Source organism: Pezoporus occidentalis, unplaced genomic scaffold (genome assembly GCF_034315485.1).
Source record: "Pezoporus occidentalis ecotype Australia unplaced genomic scaffold, CSIRO_AGI_Poc_V1 ctg13, whole genome shotgun sequence".
Lineage (NCBI taxonomy): Eukaryota > Metazoa > Chordata > Aves > Psittaciformes > Psittacidae > Pezoporus > Pezoporus occidentalis.
The window spans coordinates 10,302,099-10,327,270 of record NW_026913103.1 but is presented as its reverse complement, the minus strand read 5'-3'; the positions used below and the strand labels follow the sequence as shown (position 1 = coordinate 10,327,270).

At 40.5% G+C, this 25,172-nt stretch overlaps 1 protein-coding gene across 1 annotated transcript; it reads left to right on the top strand.

The window, feature by feature from the left end:
- Positions 1–1,422: 1,422 nt before the first annotated feature.
- RRAGD (Ras related GTP binding D) lies at positions 1,423–24,939 on the top strand. Its single transcript, XM_062608388.1, has 7 exons — positions 1,423–1,710; positions 8,597–8,892; positions 9,306–9,505; positions 10,485–10,599; positions 19,818–19,960; positions 21,634–21,782; positions 23,634–24,939. Exons 1-7 carry the CDS (start codon positions 1,563–1,565, stop codon positions 23,783–23,785), a joined length of 1,203 nt encoding a protein of 400 aa, XP_062464372.1. The 5' UTR covers positions 1,423–1,562; the 3' UTR covers positions 23,786–24,939.
- The last annotated feature ends 233 nt before the right edge of the window (positions 24,940–25,172 follow it).

Genomic DNA, 25,172 nt, shown 5'->3' with positions numbered 1-25,172 from the left:
ATTACGGACCTGGAAACTCTCCTCCTCGTTCCATCAGGAGTTTTCCATAGATGAATGCCCTCCCCAGGGCTGCCCCAAGACACAGTGCAGAAAACACAAGTGGTAAAAAAATCCTGCTCCAAACTCAAGTCCTAATTCCTTGTATGGGATTTAACTTTGAAATGTTTCCCATAATCTTTTGCTAATCTGTTAAAGCAAAACTTTCAAGCTGTTGAGAATTAAGAAAAGCATTTCAATCAATTCATGTATTAGTAAATCAGTCACTGTGTGGAATGCTAGAGGGATTTCTCCCCCTTCCTCTCTTGAACAAAAACATGCGTCCATTACCTCAAGTGCGTTAGTGCAGCTTGGAAAGCCTGGTAATATGACTGCCACACAGTGTAGAGGTGGGAAGATGATCACCCGCAGGAAACACGTGGAGACTCCAAACGTAAGACCAACCATTACACTGAATGCAGGGAGGGGGCACAGGACAGGACAGGAAGAAGTAGTATGAGAGAAACAGAAACAGAAGAAAATGTGTTGCTGGAGAATCAGGAACTCATCTGCCAGTCACCACAGTGGGCAGCACAGAATGACAGCCAGTGACTAATGCACATGGACTGGTGCAAGACAATAACAGCAGCACTGGAAATTCCTGAGAAGGGACTGGGTGGAGGGGCAGAAGGTCTGTCTGTATGGTGGAGGTCTGGAGGAAGCAATAGCAGGCAGTCCAGTGCACCTCAGTCTGTTAGGGTCTTCAAAATCCCATCCTCTTCAGAGGGTTACTCCCACGGCTTTTTAGTCCTCATTCATCCAGATCATTATTTCTGAAATAATATCTCACCCGCATTATAGGTATGTTAGCACCTACCATTAGCGCCTGCCCTAGCATTTTGAACCTAGCCGTATGACCACACGGTCAGGATGGAAGGAGCAGGGGACAGACCACAAGCAGTGCCAAGCGGACACGGTGCATCTGCAAGCTGAGCTGACCAGAGTCCCACTGTCTCCCACATACTGAAGGCAGAAGGACGTGTGGGGTGACGCCGGAGTGCCCCCACAGCCGCTTTTGGGCTCCGTGCAGGGTGAGGCACACGGCTTGACTGACCCAGAGGCCCCGGCGGCCAGGCTACCTGTAATAAACACACCAGCAGCAGCTTCCGTCCTGCAGACCGCCGCTCCCTTCACCCTTCCGCCCCCCCCGCACGCTAGGGCCAGCGTTCTATGTGTGCGCCGCTCCCACGGGTGCTTCTAGGCCCGCGGTGGGAAGCGGCGGCTCCCGGCAGCCCCAAAGCCCGCCTGTAAGCACCTCAACGCCAAGGGCTCTGCCTGCCAGCGGCAGGGCTGGGCCTAAGAACCGGGCTTAGGCGAGCTCGGAGGCGCCGCCGGCCCGTGACCGGCCGCGTCAGGTGACGCGGGTCACGCCGCTGCTCTCTGTTCCCGCCCCGCCGCCAGGCTGCGCCGCGCGCTCCGCCGAGCGGGGGAGGGGAGCGGCGGCATCGCGGTGCCTTGGCCCCCCGCTCCCCGAGCCTGCCCGGAGGAATAGGGGCCCTCGAAATCCCGCCGGGAGCGCAGCCGGCATGAGCCAGGTGCCGAGGAAGCTGCAGGAGGAGGAAGAGGGGGACGAGGAGGAGGAAGAGGAGGAGGAGATCGTGGGCTTGGCGGGCTACGCCGATGGGGCCGAGTCTTTCTCGGACGGCGACGCGGAGAGCGGCGGCGATGAGGCGTGTGAGTGCCACCCACGGCGACCCCACCGTCACCGGGGGTGGCGGGAAGCTGCGCCGCGGCCGCCGTGGGGCTGCCCCCGGCCGCAGAGGGAGCTACGGGGCAGCGGCCGGCAACGAGCGCGGGTGTGGGGGGAGGCGAGGTGTGGGGCAGGGCCGGCCCCGTGTCCACGGAGATGCGGGTGAAGCGGGGCAGCGGCCGGGTAGGGGGAGGTGAGGTTTGGCTCCCGGGGGTCGGGCCTGCCTGCCTGCCTGCGGATGTGGGTCAGGGAGGAGGCAAGGCTCCCCGTGGAATTGGGGGTACGGCGAGGGTGAGCCAGGGAGAGCGCTGTGGGGGAGACGTGGCGTCCGGAGGAAGGACGAGCCGCGGTGAGCCGGGGGTGAGCGGGGTAGGGGGCCGGGCTGAGGGGGGATGCTACTTGGTGACCATGGGAGGGGACAGGACGAGGACAGGGACAGGGTGCTCGCAGGGCGCGACCGTGGGGCCAAGAGCGAGCATGGAGCTCTGAGGCAGGTGCAGGGTGAGGGCTGACAGGTAGCAGGAAGGGCTGGGAAAGAGGAAGCAAAAGGAGCGCAGGCAATGTGTGTGCGGGTAATCTCCTTTCAGTGTTTTCCATGGCTGGGGTGAGAGTTACTAGTTCTTAGGGGCCACGGCCTGATGAAGTGACTTGAATATGCCAGGGAGGTGGTGGGGTTGGGTGTCAGGCTATACAGGGCAGTGGCAACACGCAGCTCCGTGTCCAGGGCTGCTCTGCAGCTGTGAATGTCAGTCCCCACAGTGGCAGGTTCCACTGAACGTCTGCTGTCTGTCTGTGTATATGAGGACCCACGTTAGTCGCTGCATATCTGTGTCAGCATGGATGGTGATGCTAGGAAGGATAGGCTCACCCGGGAAAGCAGCCTCATTCAGTAAAAATAGGCAGTGTCAGCTCAGAGCCTGTTGCTGTCGTTCAGAGCCTGAATTCATTCTTCTGAGACATATTTTACAAAGGAGCTTGGAGAACTTTCGGTATCTGAGAGTGAAAAAGAATTGCTTTTCTATAAAAGCACAATAAAAGGCCGCATGTTTTAAGGCTACTTTGTTTATTAGCATGCAGAACCCTTTTCCTTAATGGCCCGATCCTACAAGCTGCTATGAGAATTATCACCCTGACTAATGCAGTTTGGGGGGGTGTCAGTGCTTTGAGTATAAGCCTGCATGGTTAAAGGCTGTGGGAATGCTAGGGTGTAAGAGCTGTAGCTGAGACTAATTAAAGCCTTACTTGACGCTGCTAAAGAATTACCTTTATTCCCATGCAAAGTGAATGTATTTTTAGCATATTTCTTTTGTGCTAAGCTAACTTAGCATTTTCTGTAGAGAAGTAATCCATATTCTGTCCTCAGAGGAATTGATTTGGATATTTTTCAATAGGAACTTTGTTAGACTAAGCTAAAAATTTCAGTTGCTTCTTCACAGTAACACCAGACTGTCATACATAACAGAAACATTTACACTCTGAATAGCAGGAGAAAGACAGTCCATGCAGGGACCTTTTTTTAATACAGGATTAAAACAAAGGCCCATTTTAAGAGTCCAGATCCCCTGGTTTTCATTCTGAATTCTCTGGAGAAAGAGCCATAGAGCATCTCTAATAGAGGGTGTTAGGATTTAGGTCTGTGTTTTGTGTATTTAACACTGGGCTGCAGAGCAAGGTGCTTTCCCAGTTTTTGTCCTCTCTCTTCCTCGTTCTGTACAGTAAGTAGTCCAAAATGCAGTGCCACAGCCTGTACTTTTCTACAAAGAAACAGTGGAAAGGGCAACATGAGAACAGCTTCAATCCATGGTTGCTGAAAGTGAAGGGAAAAGCCAGGCTTAACAAATAAAAGCATAATTTGTGCTTGTAGGCATGAAGATTTCAAAACTTCATACTGGTCGTTTCTCATCCTATACTGGTTTCTTGTCTGCAGCCTGTCTCCCATGGCTCTTGTACTTTATTTCTTTTTCTTTACATGTAGTATCATATTCAGACCTTACAGCACTTAAGTTCACATAAAGCCTAGTCACGTTTTGATATAAGCAATTAAAAAGTATTCAGAGGAGGGGAAACCCTCTGCAGAGTGTTCGAGGAAGTAGCTTTAAGACATTGCAGAGTGCTGCACTTGTGGCAGAGTGGAACCAGGTCTTCTGGTTCTGAGAATTTTCTTTTGCCACAAGAATTTCCTTCCGCCAGGTATTTCTGCAATGTTTATGAACCCATAGTAGCTGAACAGCTTTCTTGATTGTATATAAGCTTTTTCTGCTAACAGTTTTGGCTCAGGTGATCAGTTAGTGTTGAACATGTTCACTGTATGTGTCTTGACAGCACTCCAAAGTGCTGCAATTATCACAGTCACAGTAGCTCTGGAAATGCTATGAGATCAATGGGCTCAAAGATACATGAGTGGAAAGTTTGGAACTGCCAATTCTCCTTTACACAAAAAGGTTGAAGCTTAAAAATAACATAATTGTATTAGTGGAGAAAAAAAACTTAAGGAGCAAAACATTATTAGCTGTATTAGTTTAAAACTAAACTTAGAGAGGCTTGTTACTTTACAGATGGTAACATGAGCAAAATAATTTCTTTTGTCTTGATGTCACTTGAGCAGATGAACTGCAATGCTTTATTTGGATGTTTGAAAACTGGTGATATCTACAAATACACCCTCCACTGTGGCATCCCCAACACACATGCCTGTGAAGCACTGATAAGTCACCTGCTTTGGCAATTAATTGCAATTGATGTGGAATTCAGGATGGGCATCAAAAACTATTTTAGTTATCAATTAATATCTCTAACAGTGTGAAGAGATACTAAAATATTCATTGTGTACTGTGCTTCCTGGTGAGACAGGTCAGGACTCCTATGTGCAGTTCTCAGTTAACTCCTCAGAGCTGGGTTCTTCTGCATGTTGCAGGGCACACAAACAGCCCTCCCTGAGCAAGGACACTGCTGCAATTACAGAAATTTTGTAAGGAATCAAGTGCTTCTCTGTGGAGAAAGTGCTTTAATTTGTGAGTACTTCATAGAATCATAGAATAGTTAGGGTTGGAAAGGAACTTAAGATCATCTAGTTCCAACCCCCTCTGCCATGGGCATGGACACCTCACAGTAAACCATTTCACCCAAGACTCCATCCAAGCTGGCCTTGAACCATGCCAGGGATGGAACATTCACAGCAGTTCCTTGGGCAACCCATTCCAGTGCCTCACCACCCTCACAGTAAAGAACTTCCTTGTATCTAACCTAAACTTCCGCTGTTTAAGTTTGAACCAGTTACCCCTTGTCCTACCACTACCTAACGAAGAGTTCAGGAGGCAGCCTCTAACCAGCATGACTTCTGTTCTTCAGAATTCTGCAATTCTTCAGCAGTTTCAAGTAAGGCTGCTGAGAAAATTTAAAATAGGAAGGGCTGTTGATACGCCTTAGAAACTGGCATTTTATAACATTTACTCTGCAAAAGTGAATGAGGCAGGAAATGTGTTTAATCACACAATGGAAAATTATTTTTCCCTTATAGAGAATTTAATGAGAATTTATAGAGAGTTTAATGTTTCTCTTAAGCATATTATGATATCACTTAGTAACCTAGTCTGGGAAGTTGCAGTGATCCATCTATTGGCATTTCTGTGGCAAATTAAAGGAGGAGTTGTCATGTACTCTGCAAAGGAATGTGGGCAGGCAGTGCATTGTCCAAGTCCTTTACATATAAGGTAATCTCTTAACTCTCTCTCAGAGGAAACTGCTATAGCAGCCTTGCTATCTAGTCAGGTTTGGATGATACTCATTTACATTTCCCTCTCTTTGAACTGGCAGGATTTCAGAACCTAAATAACAGTCTTACTAGCAGAAGAGCTGGTATTCATTCTTATCGGTAACTGTTTGCACTTGCAACTGTTGGTTTTTTTTTAGTATTGCTTTAATATAAAGCATTTTCCTTCTAGTAAATACTACAGTCCATAAACATCTAACAGCCTGGAATAATTTAACACAACAACAATGTTAAAAGCCCAAGTTATTTAAAATGTATTTTTAGATACATGTGTGGTTTTAGACTATTTTTTAAAGAAAAGGGAGTTGTGTAAGTAGTCTGTTTTGAAGTCGTTTCATTACTGGTCAGAGCTTTGAAAACTGCTGTCTACCAAAATTTGAATGAAAGATGTCTCAAAGATGATTAAGTTCCCTCAAATTTTATAAAAACTGGCATTCAGAAGAGAAACCCAAATGGAAGTGTTCGCAGAGGGACAGGCGAGCAGATTCTCTGTGGCAGCAGTGGGCAAACTGGTGGACATGTATGTATATTCTAACCAACCACTATGTGTTGAGCTCCAGATCAGCCACAGCATGTCATATCTGTTATTTGGAGGATATGTTGTAAGACATACAGGGGGAAGTTGGTGTTATTGTGGTGGGGAGAGGAAGGGGACAAAAAGTGCAAACCTCCAGCAAATTAGACTTCGCAAGATCTCTTGTGTACAGAGCAAAAGGGAGGTCAGCTTTTTGAAACATGCAGTAAAGTTTCAACCAGAAGACTGGTCTTCACATGCCTTTATAAAGTTATTATAAAGCTTTGAATAAATTATTTTCCCTTCTGATGGCCAAAATGCAAATTGCATGATGTATGGGTAGATGTACATTAATGAAATTGACTCTGCATTTGGCAGCTGTGGAAAAATTGTGCATTGAAGAAGAGAGTGGGGTGGAGGAAACACTGTTAAGTCCTTTACCTTTGTTTTGCTTTATTGACAAGATGGTACCCACCAAACATAAAGTATTATTATGTCAGCCTAGAGCAGATGCTTACTATTCCTCTATAGGTGTGAAGTATTGTAGACACATTTCTTGCAGCCACAGGAGGGTACTATCACTGTTGAGGTTGACAGAAAGAGTAGAGCAGCAGTTTATTACTTACTAAATTTGTTGTCTGTGGATCAGCAAAAGTTGGCCATGGCTGTGTAAGGACAATGACATTCTTATGAATAGTAGAAAACCTATTGCTATTCTGCTTGAAGGAGTTTCATCTGCATACTATTCCAGCCTGGCAGTGTTTTCTGTGTGGTAATTGACAAGAGCACACTAAGTGCTAATACCTGTCAAGGCTTTTCAAATGTATTTAACATGGATAGGATCCCACTGATATTGAGTTTTTAACTCCTGTCAGTCACTGTGGTGACATGGGCCCACATTGAGTGGCATAACCACTCAGGAGCCAGTAGATGGTGCCAAGGGATGTTTTACGCTAACACTGCAAGGCCTTTAGTTGAGAAGCCCTAATTCTCTAACTGAAGCTCAGGAGGCACAGACTAACTGAGTTGTCTGCTCTCCTGTTAGGTATGTGTTGCTCTTGTGTTTCTGAAACTGGCGAGTGAGGCTTGAGGAACGCAAGAAGACAGATGTGATCACCACTCCTAGGTGCAGAACATGCTCCTAAAGGATTCCTTCAAGCTTTCCATGTTTTTTAGCCCATAAGGCTATGTAATAAATGAACAGGTTCAGATTGTTGTTGCTGAGTTTCTTGGTTTGGCTCTTTCTACTTTTGGTGTAAAGTTGGTAACATATGCAGGGCATGTGCAGGAAGCATGTGTGTGAACTGATGTGTGTTGGTTTCGTCTAATTCAACATTTATCCCAGAAGAAAAAGAAAGAAGTGTAATTATTTTGAAAAGTCTGTACTGTAGTGGGTGAAGGTCTGCCTGACAGCTAGTGTGCTTAGCCTCTTGTCTAATTAGTATTTTAAACCTGACCACTGTGTGCTGTGAGCCCTACTCTGCAGATGGACAACTCATTGAAAACTCATGTTTTTTGCATTCCTTGTCTTTGACACCGCACACACGGTATCACAGAGGTGTCTGAAAACTTCTTACATCTACGTGCAGTACTGTTTCCAGCTAAGCACCAAAGGACATTTCAAAGTTACAGGCCAGCTAAATGCAGCAATTTAGACTGCTGTAGCTGTTTTTATTAGAGATACTTGAAACTGAAGTTTGTGTGCTTACAGGCGTGGATACATTCATGTCCTTATACAGATACAACAGTATAGTTCACTCCTTTTAACTACCTTTATGATAATATAACTTCGATGGCACTATGCTCTGGTTTAGTGCTATCAGTTTCAAACTGGCATACATAACACAGTGATGTCACTGTGTTCCCAGGCCTTTGTTTTGCAAATAGAGGATATGCTGTAATCTTATTTATTAGAAAACAAACTTTTATAGATCACAACATAAATTATTCAACAGCAATTGAAATCCTAAGCACCTTAGAAAAGGACTCCTTGTGAGCTCTGTACTGTGTTATAAGTCTCAACAGAGAGGAACTCTGTGCCTGTTCAGTTGTCCTCTTCCTATGACTCCTGGGATGTGGGGTTTTATTTGTTTATTTATTTACTTTATTTATGTATTTAAGAGGAAGGAGGCCCTCACAGAGGGTTAGGAAGATGACACAGATGTAACTAACACAAACATCTGTTTCTTCCAGCAGCATGATTTAGCTGTCAGTTGACAAGGGTATTTGTTACAGATGATATTCTTTTAAAGAAGAATGTATATGGGATAGTGTTAATTAGAGTAAAATCGGGTATTTTAGGATGTCTGTGTGCGATAACACATTTTTCAGATACAAACTGAGCAAACAGGCCTTCTCCAGTCTCTGTCTTACAAGTGAGAAGTAGGTTTTCTGATACTATAACCTAAAGGGGCAAATCATTCAAATTAAAATGCCCCTATAACCTCTCCATAAGCTTAAAAATGGTAACATTTGCATACATCCAAGTCAAAATATCAGAAAAATAAATGTCAAATGCATTTTATCTGGCAGTTGCTAATTATATTGCCATATTATATTACTTTTCTTCTTGTGTGATTTTATTCAGTTTTGGATTTCAATGATCCCTTCAGTACTGAAGTTAAGCCGAGAATCCTCCTCATGGGATTGAGAAGAAGTGGGAAGTCTTCCATTCAGAAAGTTGTCTTTCACAAAATGTCGCCGAATGAGACTCTCTTCTTGGAGAGCACAAACAAGATCTGCAGAGAGGATGTTTCCAACAGCTCCTTTGTCAACTTTCAGATATGGGATTTTCCTGGGCAAATTGACTTCTTTGACCCTACGTTTGACTATGAGATGATTTTCAGAGGCACTGGAGCACTGATATTTGTTATTGATTCTCAGGTAAAAAAGGGGCTTTAAGCTACCTTTTTGTTTTCTTCTTTCAGCAGTAGGCAAATGGTTTGGAAAACCTAGATTTTTTTTCCAAACAAATAAATAACCTATATCATAGACACGCATTGAAAGAAAGTCACTAAAACCCAGAGAGCTGCTTGGGTATTTTTAATCTCTCTAAAGTATGTTCAAAAGTTAACTAATTTGCTTTAACCTCTCTAGGTTCTTGGTCATATATCTGACTGCTGACAGCATGAGATTGGTGCACATGCTGGATGTAGGCTCAGGCTTCTGCTTACAAGAAATAAACAAATTAAGCTGTTGTTGAACTGTAGCATTATCTAAAATTAAGTATTGTAAAATTTTACATATATATTTTAAGAACTTTCCTACAGTTGTAGCTTTTCTTTTTTCTTCATTAGGATGATTATATGGAAGCATTAGCTCGGCTGCATCTTACTGTTACCAGAGCCTATAAAGTGAATCCAGATATCAATTTTGAAATCTTTATCCATAAAGTGGATGGTTTATCTGATGATCACAAGATTGAAACACAAAGAGATATTCACCAAAGGGCAAATGATGACCTTGCAGATGCTGGATTGGAGAAGATTCACCTCAGGTGAGAAAGCCTGCTGTGCAGAGAATCCCAAAAGAGAGCAGCTTATTTGACAAGTTACCATTTTCTGTTCTCTTAAAGTACCTGGCTGCAAGCTTTTGATATGTGAAAGAAAAGGATAATCGGAGACACTGCATTTGACCTGAACCAAACAAAGTGTCTTATTTCTGATTGCTGTCTTGGAGAGAAAGATGGAGAGATGTGCTTAAAACCAGATGACAAATATGCCAGAGTCCTACCCATTTTGCTGCAGCTGCTGTCTTGGAATAAGTTGCTTGGACAGTGGCAGCAAGCAGTAGAACTCCAGCCAGTAGAGTGTATACGTCACCTACATCATTTTTGCTGCTTTTGAACCTTTGTGCCTCACAGTCCCCTCCCAATCTCAAGTCCTTACCTGCTGCAGCCTGCTTGGAGCCATTTGGGAAGACAGGTGCTGCATCTTTGCCTTAAGTCTGCTGATAAAGCAGAGTATTGTAGCAAATAATGAAAAATTAGTGGATTAGTGGAACTAGAGGACATCAAGTTGTCCTGGCTTTCTTAGCACTTAAAGCCAAGTGCAAATATATTAAAAAGAGAGACTTGCTCTATGAACATGCTAGCTTTTTCCTGCTCTTAACTACTTGACTGCATCATTGCACTGATAAATGGGTCCACAGCTTTTAAGAAGTAGATTAAACCATACATACTTCTAATATTCCTCTCATGCAATTTAAAAAGTATTTTCATAAGAAAACCAAGGTGGGAGTTGCATCCTGATGTTCTACATCAAGGTGGTCTAGTTTGCAGTGTCTAGTTTGTCTTTTTTCTTAAACAGTGATGAAGTTCTATGCTTCCATCATAACGTGATTTTTGATCACAAGGCGTAATTGCAGAAGTGTAGGCACTTCCTGTTTGACAATATTTCATTTCACTCATATTATGAAAGGTACATCATGTTCACAGTATGTGGCTAAAAGGAAAATGTGGTAACGTTTTTTTCCAGCTTTTATCTGACAAGCATATATGATCATTCTATATTTGAAGCATTTAGCAAAGTGGTACAGAAACTGATTCCACAGCTCCCAACACTGGAAAACCTGCTTAACATCTTTATTTCAGTAAGTACTTGTTATATACTTTGTCTGTAGATCCAGCTATGTCCAACATGCATGATACTCTGTTCACTGCCTTCTCAGAGATAATGAGCAATGTGAACTCTCAGAGGAATTATCAGAACTTAGTTGAAATGCACCCACATGCAGCTTAGCCTCTCCTCTCTGCCTGATAAAACAGTGTTGCTGAGCTGCTGAGGTACTCACAGTATTTCCTGAATCATACAGAGTGGGTTAGTAGTCATAACTTTTCGGCTCATACATTAATCTGAATGTTGCAAAGGTCTGTGCTGCATGCATTTAAGTAGTACTTAAAATTTGGATAAATAAATTCCTCAAGGAGCATTATCTAACATTATCTAGTCTGACCTCCTATGTAGAGCTGTCTGTAGTGCTTCCTAGAATTAATTCTACTTTGTATAAAAGTTTACCTCTTCTCTTGTCTTGACATTTTTAGAGGTAGAGTTCTTCACAATTTTCACCACTTCTGTAGTTACTCTGAAGGGCAGTATACACTGAAGCTTTGTATACCTAGTGGCTTGTTATCGTTGTGGAGGTAAATTGCTTGCTCCACTGTTCCTGTGTGTGTGATCCCTTCCTGTCCTTCGTACTGGTACTGACACTCGCCATATCCCTCGTGGAGTCACTGTGACACACTAATGCACTGTTCAATTAAAAGCAGGTCATGGAGGAGTCAGACATGCTCTTGTTTTAGCACAAGATAAAGAGTTGGGAACATGTGGTCATGAGCAAAGGGGAGCACAGTAGGTTTTGAAAAGGGGGAACTCTTGTTTTGGTGGTCCTTAAGTCAGGTCATAGCAGCTTCTGAAACTGTATGCTTTCTCACAGTATTCTAATTTTGCACCTTCCATCTAGTATTAATTTCTCAAGCTCCAGTTTCCAACCATGGTATTTTGTTGTGCCTTTTTGTGATTTTGATGTAATGAACTTACTTAATATTATTCAACAGCCTGTAGGATAAAATTAGATTTCACAGTTTCTCAGCGTAGGCTGTGAAAGCGGAGAGAGAAAAAAGTTGGATGTGTTGCTGAAAGGGCGAGCTAGGATTAGAGGAAAGTCTGTCCAAAACTCACTCTTTTACTATTGAGGAACAAATTAGCTATTTCATAATGTTACTAATTATTTCGTAATTGTTACAAAAATCTGTTTGTACCAAGATGGCTGGACTGTGTAGCAGTTACCATTGAATCTCAAACCCAGACTTAGGACAGTAAGATAATGAAAAGAGTGATGACAACAGTTCTGCAGCAATTTGATATTGAATATGCTACACAGTCTTAAAGAGAAAGCTGTCTGAATGGTAATCCTCCTTGTGCCAGTCACTCCATTCACTCATGCTGCTTGTTAGATCTCTATATGGAGTCTCCTCAGTGTTTGGAGTTGGCAAAGAATTTGTACCAAACCACAAGATGAATCAAACACAGCCTGCTTCCTGAATGACTGACGACAGTTGTTTGTGTTTCTGGAACATCCAGATCCAGTAATATCTAGAATAGCAGATGTAATTTGTGAGGAAGAGCAAGTCTTCCAAATGAATGAGAAGTCCAAATAAGTGAGAGAAGTACACTGCAGTATTCAGTATGGAGAGTCTCAGGCTGCTTCTTATCTCCAAAGAGAGCAAAGTCCAGTTTGTTAATGACCTTGAGCAAGGTGTAGCTGCATCACTGTGTCTTGTCTGTTTTTACAAGTGTCTTCTATCTATAGACAGGAGACTTAGAATGACTATTTGCCACCACAGGAAGAGTAAACATCACTCTCCAGAATTAGTGAGAGCCTCTTTACTTTAGCAACTTTGTGACAACAAATCTTGACAGTGGTCATGCTATACCTCAGGAAGCCGGTGTACATGTATTGGTGTTCTAGTTTCGGTTTTGAAGCAATGTGTCATGAGGATATGCTTTCATTTATGCCATGGAGGCTTGCAATACAAAAAGCTGATGGCTACAAAAATAGAACTGTGATCACTCTTAAGTTCACAGCAGGTTTTTGCCTAACTTTGTAGTGCCACAGTTTGTTCACTTACACATTTGAGGAACTATCAGTGTGATAATACTGTTTCTACATTCTTTAATGTAACTACTTGTAAATCATAAAATAGTAGTTGATCTGGCATTCAAACCCCATGTAAATCTCACCTGACTAACACTCTTACCACTTCATATATAAGGGTGTCTGTTCTTCACCACTTCACCACTACTGTCACCACTCAATCAAGTTGCGTGAAACAGGAATGTGGATTCTGATTTTAGGGTTATTGTTTTTTTTTTTCTTGGAGGAAAGTTAAAAAGTATGTATTAAAAACAAACAATGCGTTATCATGGTAGCAATAAGATTAAGTACAGATTTGTTTATTTAAATTTAATAATATGTAAACTCAAATGTAGAATTTAAAATTAAAATTAATTCATGAAGTCTGCTGTTTGCTGTAAGACCTGTTAAAATAACTGACGAGATTTCATTCCTAACTGTAACTGGTGATGTTCTGTAAAGTCTTCTAAAAATGACTTTTTAGGGCCAAATTTTGGCTTACTCTTCCTGCTTTCAAGAAGGAAAAAAGCCCATTTACCTAACCTAGGAATTGGAGTAATGCTACCAGTTTTATTGAACCCATTCCATTTAAAGAATAGAAACTGCCTACTTTACCACACCCATAGTAGCTGAGAAATGTGGTTTGAATTTGAGCTACATCATGGTTTTTACCTATCCAAAATAAAATCCCATCTATTCACTGCAGATCTTTCACAATGACTGTCTTGGTTCATATTAGCCATAGAGTATTCTTACATCGCTTCAGAGTGCTTGATAGAGCTTCTAGCTCATGTTCCATCTTCTTTCCAAGCTGTAGGGTTGTGTCAGAGGTAACTAGTGCTTAGTCTGACCCTGCTCTCATTGAGATCAATAGCAGCATTTCATTCAATTGCATAAAGCAGCTGTTGGCCTTTGTTTCTCTAATAAGGAACACTCCTCCTCTAGTAACAGAAACAGCTGATTTCTTACTGTCATTTTCCCTGACTGAGCATTAATGCGGTAATATCTCTTTGAAGAGTATGTTTTGTCCATTGTTTCCTGTTTTTTTATGACCTGTTTGTGCTGGTACTGTTTTCCCTCAAGCAATTTCCTCACAAGCATTCTGCCAAATCCTTTGCTTTTTTTAGTTGTACTAAAAACTCTGGCAAATTAAGTCTTTGCAGTCATGTTGGTACAATTTAGTGGTTACTATTGTTATAAAAATTTAGCCTTGGCCATGATCTGATTTAATTATTTTATTACAATTGATTAATATCAAGAGGCAATAAGCAAGCAGCGCTGGTTGCGTGGGGAGTCTCCGCTCCGCCAACAACGCACACCGGGGTTTTTGGGGTACAGTCTCTTATACTTCTCGGTCCAGGGTTTCAGTTCCTGGTTTTGAGTTCTAGCCAGTCCTGTTGTGTTCTTTGCCCAAAACTCGTTGTGGCTCCTTTTCATTTGTTTCTGTCTCGTTGCTGGGGTCTTCTCTCCAGGTAAAGAAACATACTGAAACTTCTCGGTAATATATTAACAGAAAGATCACAAGCTTAACCACAATCTTAGACCCGTATATTTAACAGGATGTGTCTCCTTGGTTACTTAACCCCCTTAAAGCACTCAAGCAGCTAAACAAAGCTAAAAGCGTTCCTTATTGTTTTAACAGTCTAAATGATTAAAGAGGGGACTATTTTATTCCCTTCTTTCTTCTTCTTTCCCATCATTACATTGACAGCAACATTTATTATAATCAAGGTCGTTTTTATACATTCCACACATGGTACACTGGTCACAGGTGCATTGGTAACAATGATTCCTAAGTTCTTGACACGAATCATTCTCGTATTCTTTACAGTTTCCCCATTTGTTTTTATGTAACTTATTGATTCGTGGCTTGGCTTCTAATCTAATAACTGCCTTTCGAGCTGCGGATAATATTGGAGTTGCTTTAGTCTTTAATATTACCAGTGAGTGGGTTCCCCCACAAACATAGCAGTAGGTTACATGCAATGCTTTAGTTATATTTTTAGTAAGATTTACAAAGAGATTTTTAGTAACTGTGGGAATTTCATATTGGACTCCTGTTTCCATTTCATGCTAAAAGGAATTGAATACGTCCCCCATCATATCTTCTCCAATTCAAGTTTCCATAGTTGGAATAAAAATTATCATCAATAGTGTCACAGGCATCAAAAGTTACCCATACAGGGTGACTTAAATTAGCTATTATTTGGCTTTCTGCTGTTAGTCTTCCTTTTGCTGAGTTTGTTCTTATTTCTACCCAATATTGATAGGGGAGTTCTTTTGGATTAAAACATATCGTTTCAGTTGTTTTTTTTTCTTTACAAAGTCCATGTTGGGTTTGGTTATGTATATAGTAGTCGATTATTGTTCCTTTACATACATATGCGGTGTGATAGACCAGCGTCTGAGAGGTTACTCTCCTTCGTCTAGTTGTGGTAGTGCATTCACTACAGTTGTTGGGAATGCTTTTAGAAGCCACAGCATTCTCCCATATGGTTCCTATCAGAACCAATACCAAAAGAGGTCCGGTCAGTATCATAGTGCTCAGCGGTCACAGCCCCAGGGGTTGCAGCCCTGGGCAGACCTTTCCAGCTGCAGCACCGATTCTCTCCGGTCTTGGCCTCTCTGGTAGGTATTTGACCCACAGTAACTGTTCCAACGAGGTGGTAGTTTCACACCAAATGCCAAGGAACTGTAATTGATTCCTCAGAAATTGTTCTTGGTCTTCTCTACGAGTAATAATGTAATTTGAGCATTTGGGACATCTTGCACTAATATATAGGTTGCAATGTTTACAGATAGGACATGGATTGATGTTGGTCCTTATTCTATTATTTGTTGAAATGATGTCAGTTGTATTTGTTTTTCCCATAAATATTTACAAGAGTCAATATGAATTCCCTCAGTTACTTATTTAAGTCCTCTTGAGGGTCATCTTGGTGCCTCCAGGTTCAGTCACAACTTTCCATTTTTTTATGGGTCCTTTTACTCGTGATGCGTGTGTCCACCCTTTTTCAGGAGTTCTTATTGGTATTTCAGATGTCCATACTCCCAGATATACCTGGATTAAGTTATTTCTTCTATTTCAGGGAGGTCCTCCTGTTCGCTTTTTTTTGTTGAATTAAAGATAAACTCAAAACTGCAATTAATTGATTTTTAACTCTTAATTCCATTTTGCCTTCTTTAAATGTTGCTTCTTGCCCTAATAAAGATTTCGGAGAATTTGGGATGCATAAAATCTTTCAGAAAGATCTTTTCCCTCTGATTTAACGCTGAATAAGTTACTCCTGTATCCACTAAAATTCCACTTTATTTCCTCTAGTCCCTAGTTTTAATTTAACCAGTGGATCTGCTAGGGTAAATTCCCCAGGTTCCTTGTCAGTCGTTCCCACTTGTTTGCCTGCCCCAGCACTCATCCCATGCTCAAACACAGGAGCTACTCGAGCTCCCCCCACCTTTCCTCCTTGTTTTTCCCCCCTTTTTTTTTTTTTTTCCCCCACAGCTGCTCACCCTGCTCTGCAGGGGCTGCAGATGCCTACTTCTGCAACAGCACTTCTGGTTTAACCTCTTCTTAACTCTGAATGTGAATGGGCCGCTTGTTGCCAGTGACAGCAATCTCTTCCTCCTTATCAATATCAGATAGGACAGATGCAGAGGGTGATCCTCTTGGAGGTATCTGTGATACATGATTTTCTAATCTATCTTCCTGATTACTGTTTTTTTAACTTTAAACATCTTTCCCCAGTATCAAAGGCTGAACATCGTCAACTTAACTTTCAGTTTTTCCCTGCCCTTTTCTAAAGCCAAAATTAAGGAATCTGTCGAAGCTATATTAATTTTGCATTTCATCTGTCACTTGGGGTGGTTTCTTAAAGTGAAAAAACATATCTGCATACATTACTTCATCCCATTTTCCTTGTCCCCTCAAAACCAACATTAATTGTAACAATGTATCATAGTTTAAAGTTCCATTTTTAGGCTATTTTCCTGATTTTCCAAAGTATACAAAAGCCATCATTGGTTACAATATTTTATCAACGTTTTCTCATTTACCGAGTCCCCAGGAAACCCAGTTCTTTCAAATGTGCCCAAAATGCACTCTAAAGGATTCTTTTTCAAGATCTCTCCACTCTGCTCTGATTTCCTAGTATCAGTCTCGCATTCACACACACACACACACACACACACGGGATCCCACAGACACACTTGACACAGTTACAGCACTCGAGACAGAGACTAACATTGTATCAAACTAACAATTAACAGTTATAAAAGTCTGTCACCAACACCAAAATCACAAGACCAAAATCTTACACCACTTGTAACAGAGACAACAATTAATAATGCATTTATAACAGTCTGTCATGCTTTGCCTGTCATGGCCACTCTGATTATTCCAATAGGGATTCTGATTAGGCCATTTTTGCTCTCCGGGAGGACCCTGTTGATGTCATCTCTCCCAGTTCCTCATTCCGGCTTGCCTAATCATAGATTTTCCTTCCGCAGTAAATAATATTCCCAATATTGACTGCATCTCTTCCCATGTATAAATATTAGGGCCTAAAAACTGATCCAATCGTTCAGAAACCCCCAAAGGGTCGTCTAATAACTGACCCATTTCTTCTTCTTTCCCATCATTACATTGACAGCAACATTTATTATAATCAAGGTCGTTTTTATACATTCCACACATGGTACACTGGTCACAGGTGCATTGGTAACAATGATTCCTAAATTCTTGACACGAATCATTCTCGTATTCTTTACACTATTCCTGGTAGTCCATCCTACCCTTTCACAGAGGTTTCTGTCACCATACAAAGTTCAACAGAAGTAAGTTTCTCAGCCTGACCTACCATGATGTATTAGTTTCAATTGAAAATGAGCATAGTTTAACACACCAAGGTCTGCCCTTTCCAGCAGGCATAGCATCTTAAGATGAAAACTTTTTAAACTGTCACTGCAAATACAGGCAGGCTGTAGCAGCTGGAGTTCTGGGATAGAAAAATCACTTCTCATTCTTAAATGTTATTATATTGTCACTTGCATCATAATAATTTATATCTTACCAGTACAGCTGAAATGATCATGATCTGTCTGTCATACACAATTTTATAATTGAGTCCTCACGAATGACAGTACAGGGCTTGAGTTCCAACTTATTTTGTCTAAAAGGTTTTGTATTTTCAAATATGTATTTTGGCAATGAATTATGGCTATATACTTATATTTACAGGTGGATCTTGGCTTATTTGAAGTATGTGAGGTGCTGTCAGAATTATTATTTAAAAACTACTGCATATGGCCAGAATAACCAAAATAAATATACATACATTTTTGTTCTTAGTGCTCAGAAAACACAGACTCACAGAGCCATGTAGGCTGCCAGGGACTTTCAGAGGTCAGTTCCTTCTCGGAGTCAGGCAATCTGGAGCAGGTTGCTCACGGCTGGGTTCAGTTTAGCTTTGTGTATCTCCAAGGTTGGAAACTACGAACTCTCGGGTCAGTGTGCTCCCAGTGCTTCACCACTCTAATGCTATTGGGGTTTTTTTCTTGTATCAAGTCAGAATTCCAGCTTGTACTTTTGCCTCTTGTCATTCAACATTGTAGCTCTGAGAAGAATTTGGCTCTATCTTCTGAGCACCCTTATATTAGGTATTTGTAGATAACAATGAGCCTTCTCCAGGCTGAAAAAAGCCAGTTCTCTGAGACTTTCAGTGTACATTATGTGCTTCAGCCCATGTACCTAAGATACCCACAGTGTATACATTATTTTGAATATTATTTTTACTAATGAGTTGCTGAAATGTGCCACTCAAGGAGTCTTCCATAATGAAATGCAAGAAATTCACCTCTATAATCTACTGTTATTGATGGTTGTTTCCAGCCTTAGCTGTATGTGCAATGGTGGAAAAATTCAGCCTCTTTAAGAAGAAAATGCCCCAAATACTGCTGGCCATTGTTGAATAGCATACCTAGTGTTGACATATTTCTACCTATTTCAGGAAATTTGGAAAGTGAGAGGGTCACTCTAGTCTCTTAACTGTGTGATAAATAGTTGACTTAGAAAAGAAAGAAGAAAAAAGACAAAGTTCTGTAACTACAAAGGAAGCTGAAGTCATTAAAACTTGTTAGGGGTTTGCAGTGTGTTTCTTGGTAGCTGTGGCAGCAGTCCAAACCATATTAAAAAGGAAAGCCCATATATGGAGAAAACTTGGTTTGACGGGAGAAAGTTGCTTTTCTTCCTGTATAGATGGATTTTGAAGCATATTTTATAGCTTGCGCTTTAGCAGTACTGGGAAATTGCCCTTTGTGTTCATGCTGGGACAGGTGCCCAGGTGCAATCCCTTGATACCAGCAGGCAAGTCTACTGTTCCCAGTTAAGCAATACACATTTTTCCTCTTTTCCTTTTTTTTTTTTTTTTTTTTTTCCAGGAAGCAGAGGCTCATGGCATCTTACATATGATACATCTCCAGTACGGAGAGAGTCTTAATCAGCTTGGCAGGAACATAGCTGTCATCACATTAGCAAGCTTTAGCATTACAAACATGGCCTTAACCACCAATGCTATGTGAAAACTGAAAGAGCATCATCAAAATACTGGGCTTGCTCCTGTGATTCTAAAAGAGGTTTTAAGGAGTCAGACAGTAAACCAGCTACAGAACCTGATGAGACAATTTCTCAATTTCCTTGAGAAATTAGTTCTCAAACACTACTATCTTTGTCCATCAGCCTCTTCTTTTTCTTCTTTCTACCTGCTTACATGTCCAGCTAGAATACATTTAAATGACAGCTCTCTTTTTATGTCCATTGCTACAATCAAAAGCCCCTCAAAGCCTGATCTTGGAAGATTTACATCCCCCCCCCCCTGCATTTTCCACTGAAAATAAATGTAATCTCTCCAGATGTTTTCCAGAGAGGGGAAGTTTAGGACTGTAACTTGGTGTTACGTCTGCTCAGAAGCAGAAACTGTTGGAAGGTCTATGAGCATCAAGGTTTGCTACAAATGACCGTGCTGTATGTATAGTTCTTTCAAAATGAGCTTGATTGCAGTTTAACTTGCATTTCTTCAGCATAGCTTTTGTGTAACAGGCAAGTAGGGGAACCAGTAAGCTTCGTATTAATTTGAAAACATGGCTTCTATTTTATTTTTCTTTCTTCTTCTCTTAAATAGAATTCTGGGATTGAAAAAGCATTTTTATTTGATGTAGTCAGTAAGATCTATATTGCAACGGACAGTACTCCAGTGGATATGCAAACTTACGAGCTCTGCTGTGATATGATAGATGTTGTGATTGACATTTCTTGTATATATGGGTAAGTGAATCGCTAATGTTTTTCATAAAACTCTGTACCTAGAATTTGAATGGCCTCAAAATTAGAGTGATGTGAGTATAAACAATAATGAGAATGTGTAATTTGCCAGAGTAATTTGTCAGGATAGAAGAGAGGGAGGAAGCAGCAGGCCTCAGAGGAATAGATCCCTTGCCAGCAACAAGCACTGTTCCTCTGCCCAGCCTGTTTTGTGAACACTGTCCTCTTTTTATGGTGATATTTTTATTTGGAGGAAGGAGTGGGAAGTAACTCACTCAAAAAAAAAGGAAACATTATCTTTTTGTTCCCCAGGGACAAAGGCAACAGAAGGATGCCTCCCATTTAAAAAAAAAAGTGGGGCCACATTTAATTTTATTTACTTTAATAGCTAGTGGCCTCTGTTGGCCTCAGAATGCTGCTTCACTCTTCCTTCAGTTTGTCTTCTTTTCCCTGCATGACCTTTGTGGTTTGATTATATTTTTTTATTATTATTTTCTTTTATTTTTCATTTTCCCTTTCTTACACATTAGCAATTGGAGATCTCCTGGGGTAGCATGTACATCTCCTTGCAAGTTACATTTTAAATGGCTTGGCTCCTGGCCAAATGTAATGGGAGCTACTCCTGGGAAAGGCAGGGACACCTTAAGATTTAGTGCATTAAGATACATTAGACTTGTAGGCTAAACTGCAGCATGCTTAAAATGTGCTAGTAGTCTTGCATTCTTACCCACTGAGGGATTTCTTGCCCTCTTCAAGAGTACAAAAAAGAATCTTAGTGCAGCTGTGCAGTAAGCATTAGAACTTAACAGCAAATTGTTAAATACCTTTCTCTTAAGTTTATACATTCTACTGTGTTCAGATCCTTGAGTCACTTTAGTGACTGCACAAGAACAAAATGTTACCTTGCCACTGTCTTTGTGTAACTATTTAGCATTTATCACCAGAAATCTCCTTGCCATGTTTTTAGCTATAGTCCTACAACATGGTACTACAATTTATTTCTTGTCCTCTGTTCCTGGAGCATCTGTGGAACTTGCTACATTAATATATTATTGATACTAGTTGTTCTGGGAGGTTGGTGATAACCCATTTGATAAGATCTGTATGTGTATTCAGGAATGAGAGTAAAATTACAAGGTACAAAACTAATAAAGTTATCATCATGACACATCATCTGTTAGGGAGAAATCTCTTTTCAGGATGTGGTATTGCAAAAGCCAGCATCTCATGATGAAAGTCTCATGATGGCTTAAACTATCAGTCAGCTGCCACTGCTCAGGCAAGGTTACTGGATTTAGAATTACCAGTACAGACTTAATGGTTCACAGGTTTCAGATAAAGTCGTAATATAGCACAGCGATATGAGAACCTTGCAGTAAATGTCTGGTAACTAACAGAGGGTAAAATAAGGCTCCAGTTCAGGCACCTGGCAATCAAACAATCTGATTTCTAGCCTCAAATCTAAGATTTGGTGTGTGATAGGGTAAATGATTTAACCTTTATGTCTTCTTAGCTGGCATTGCACGTAGTTTGAAGAAGAGTCTCCCTGAAAGGTTAAAATGAAAATTTCATAAAATTTGAGATTATCTGGTGAAGGAGCCAGTGTGGGAGTATTTCTGTTAGCTCATCTGGTGGCTTATCTTTTCTTGTTTGTTTGTCTGAATATTGTCCTTTAGGCTAAAAGATGATGGCACTGGAACTCCTTATGACAAGGAATCAATGGCAATCATAAAACTGAACAATACAACTGTCCTTTATTTAAAAGAGGTGACAAAATTCCTTGCTCTTGTTTGTTTTGTCAGAGAAGAAAGCTTTGAGAGAAAAGGTATTTTTTCTCTTTTGTAGTATTGCTTTACTTTTCCTTTATATTACTGAGTTAATGAATAACTATGGTTGCCATTAGCTGATAACAGTCTCTAGCTTTATCCCAAATATTAAAGGTAAGTGTAGTTTGATAGAGCTTACATAACATGTTGAAAGGCATGAAGTATTTGTGCTGGCATTAAGATAAGATGAAATCACAAATGTATTTGACAACTTTCTGATATGAAAGTGTATGAAAGTTTACAACAACTGCAGTAAAGCTTCCATCTGCAACAGTAGAATGTGTCAGTTTTTCTTGGCTAACGTTGATTTGTACCTGTGGGCGCCAGCAGACGCATTTGGGACAGCTTGTGTGCCATAACCAAGGGGAAATTATTCAAACTCTGATAGAAAGAAATATGTTCTTGCTTTTCTCATCTCTGAAAAGAGGCTTTTGATATTTGGTGCCTAGGTGGCTTTCATACTTTGCGTTGAAGTGCATAAAATTTCTTGATTATCTTTCTGACCCTGGCCAAGGTCAATACTGAAAGCATAGTTTGTGATCGTTCTGCTTGCTCTGAGTTACTGGTCTTAGAGACATGAACTGAGCAATGGAAGAGTGAGTGATCATCTGGGCTGTGTCCCCATCTTGTGATATTAATTCACCAGTAAGCATTGATGTGTGAATGCAGTACTCGTACCATGGCTGCTGACTGTGTGACAGGCTATTTAGCTTTTATTTTATAGAACTTCAACTGGTTGAATTTCTCTTTCATACCCGTACTACCTTTTTTATCTATGACTGCTAGATGCAGTCATTTTCTGCTGTAAGAGTAAGAAGTGTTACTTCAACATACCTACTAAGAACACTATTTCAGAAAAGACACCATGTTGAATAAACACCCATTTGGGTTTGTCCACAACTGTACCAGGTTGTTGTGTCTACATGCTAGGTGCTGTAGCCTGTATTCTTTACCAGTACAGTTTGGGTATTGTAAAGATTAGCTTTTGGTGCCAGATGATATTCCATATAATATTTTGCTGAACTCTGGGGAGAGGGAAAATAATTCCTGGAAAAAAACAGAAGTGTAACATGGTGGAATTAAACCACTTAAAATATGTATCGTCTCCTGGTAGGGAAATTGAAGTGAAAAATGCAGTAATATTTGAGTTCAGAAAGGTTTAATGTTAACTTTGAATGAGGTCATAAGCTCAATACCAAAGTTCTAAAATTGTAGTGCAGTATTACACAATTGTAACACCCAGTAAGTCTTCCGAGTGACTACCAGTATGGCTTTACAGCTTTTCTGTGGGATTACATTAAGCACACTCACATGGTAACGTTATCTCCTTGTTATGTATATATATAATCTTAACAGCGTGCCTGTTATTTTTCAATTACAATGTAAGATGAAGTATAGCTGGCTGTTATTTGGTAATATTTCTATCAAATATCCATTGTCAAAAATGAAAATCCTGATTATTAGATGTTTCTTATTTTTATCAGTTATTCTGGAAGGTAAATTTACAAAATGACATCGTATTCTATGAGAGATTTTTTTCTTGTATACTGAGCACTTCTTCAAAGGTCTTTACTAAGTTAAACTTCATTATCTGCCAGTGAACTTCTGTTTGGTTTTTCTTAAGGCTAATAAGTATATTTAATATCAGACAGTATGGAACTGTAATGCTCACTAGATCATGTGTATTTATCAAACATGCTTTTGCTTAGCACAGAAAAAAATGCCTGTAAAAGTCAGTGATTATGACCTTCAGTATGTTACTTCACTATATGTAGAACATAAGCAATTTTTTCATGACCTGATTTGTATAAATGTTTTTACTAATGTGAAAAATATTTCTGTCTCTGTAGGATTAATAGACTACAATTTCCATTGTTTTCGAAAAGCCATACAAGAAGTATTTGAAGTGAGAATGAAAGTAGTGAGATCTCGAAAACATCAAAGCCACATGCAAAAAAACAAAAGACCAACTCCCAATGGGACGCCAAGAATGCCACTGTAACTGAGGTTTTCTGGCAATGTGGCAAGGAAAGTTTTCATGAAGTTGATGTCACTTCTGCATCTCATTGCACTGAGTGAAGAGGAAGACAAACGGGACTGATGTATTACATGAATTTTCCCTGAACGTTCAGAAAGCACTGTTTAATATTTTTATCCAATCAGTTTTTTCATATAGTGAGCACTTTGAGCAAAATGTTGTATATATATAAGCATTGAGGTGAACACTTGTAAGAATTTTCTTAATATATGCTGTAAACCTTTTTCATGCCATATTAAGAAAAAACAGCTGTGACAGAAATACTGGGTACATAATTTGCACTTTTTCATGTTTTTCTTGTGGAGTTGGACTTTGATAAACTTAGTTTTTATGGTGATTTTGATGCATGGTGTCAGGTAAAATGTATGCTGTAGTTTATTTACCTGCTACAATCAAATTGGTTAGTAAACAATTAAGAAAACTTGGTACAATGCCTTTTAAAATTTGTGACAGCTAATACCTAACATTCATACAGATCTAATTTCGTATATTTTTCAATTTGTAAACTGAAGAATAATTTTGAAGTATTATAGCAATAAGCGCCTTACCAGGGATCATAACTGGTAGGTAAATATTAGCTTTTATAAAACAAATAGCCTTTTGGCCAAATTTCATCTGGAGTTCTCCATAACACTGGTCATGCCCTCTGTTGGGTCTGTTTTTATTATTTACCTCAGCATATACCACTAAAATACCTTTCTATAAAGATATTTGTTTTGTAAAATGGCTCTATGTTGCACTGGTATTTTTATAAGGCTTCAGAGGAGGGTGTTCTATCTGAATTTACGTTACTAAGTTTGTTTTGAGAGCCTGCACATCTACACTTGGCACAGTGAAGAATCTGTATGTATTTCCACCTTGACGTTCTGATGTACTGATAGGAAGTCCTAAAGATGTGAGTGCTGGGTTCTGATTCCCTCTAACAGGGGTACGTCTGTGACCGAAATCAAGAAGAGACCATTAAAATGAGGACTGGACAATACCTGTTGTAGTAATCAGCGAACGTCACTACTTTATATTTTACTATTGAACATGGGCAGACTTACCACAGGATCAGCCAGGACAGCAGAGCACTCTCAAACCTAAAAAGAAGTAAAACTTGCTTTCCAAGTTCTGTATTCACTGTTTTTGTTTAATTAATGATACAAAATTATAGTTTTTGGTCAGAAGAGCAGCTCTTTTTTTTTTCTCCCAGTCCTTCCACAAACCAACTGTATGTGCAGTCCCATGGTGGTGGCAGCTCTGGGGTGTGGGAAGAATTGACCTGAACAGGAGGCAGCTTGCCATACACCAGAATGGGTAAGGGGAGGTGTACATCACTCATTCATAACTGATGTGCTCGTAACTGAGA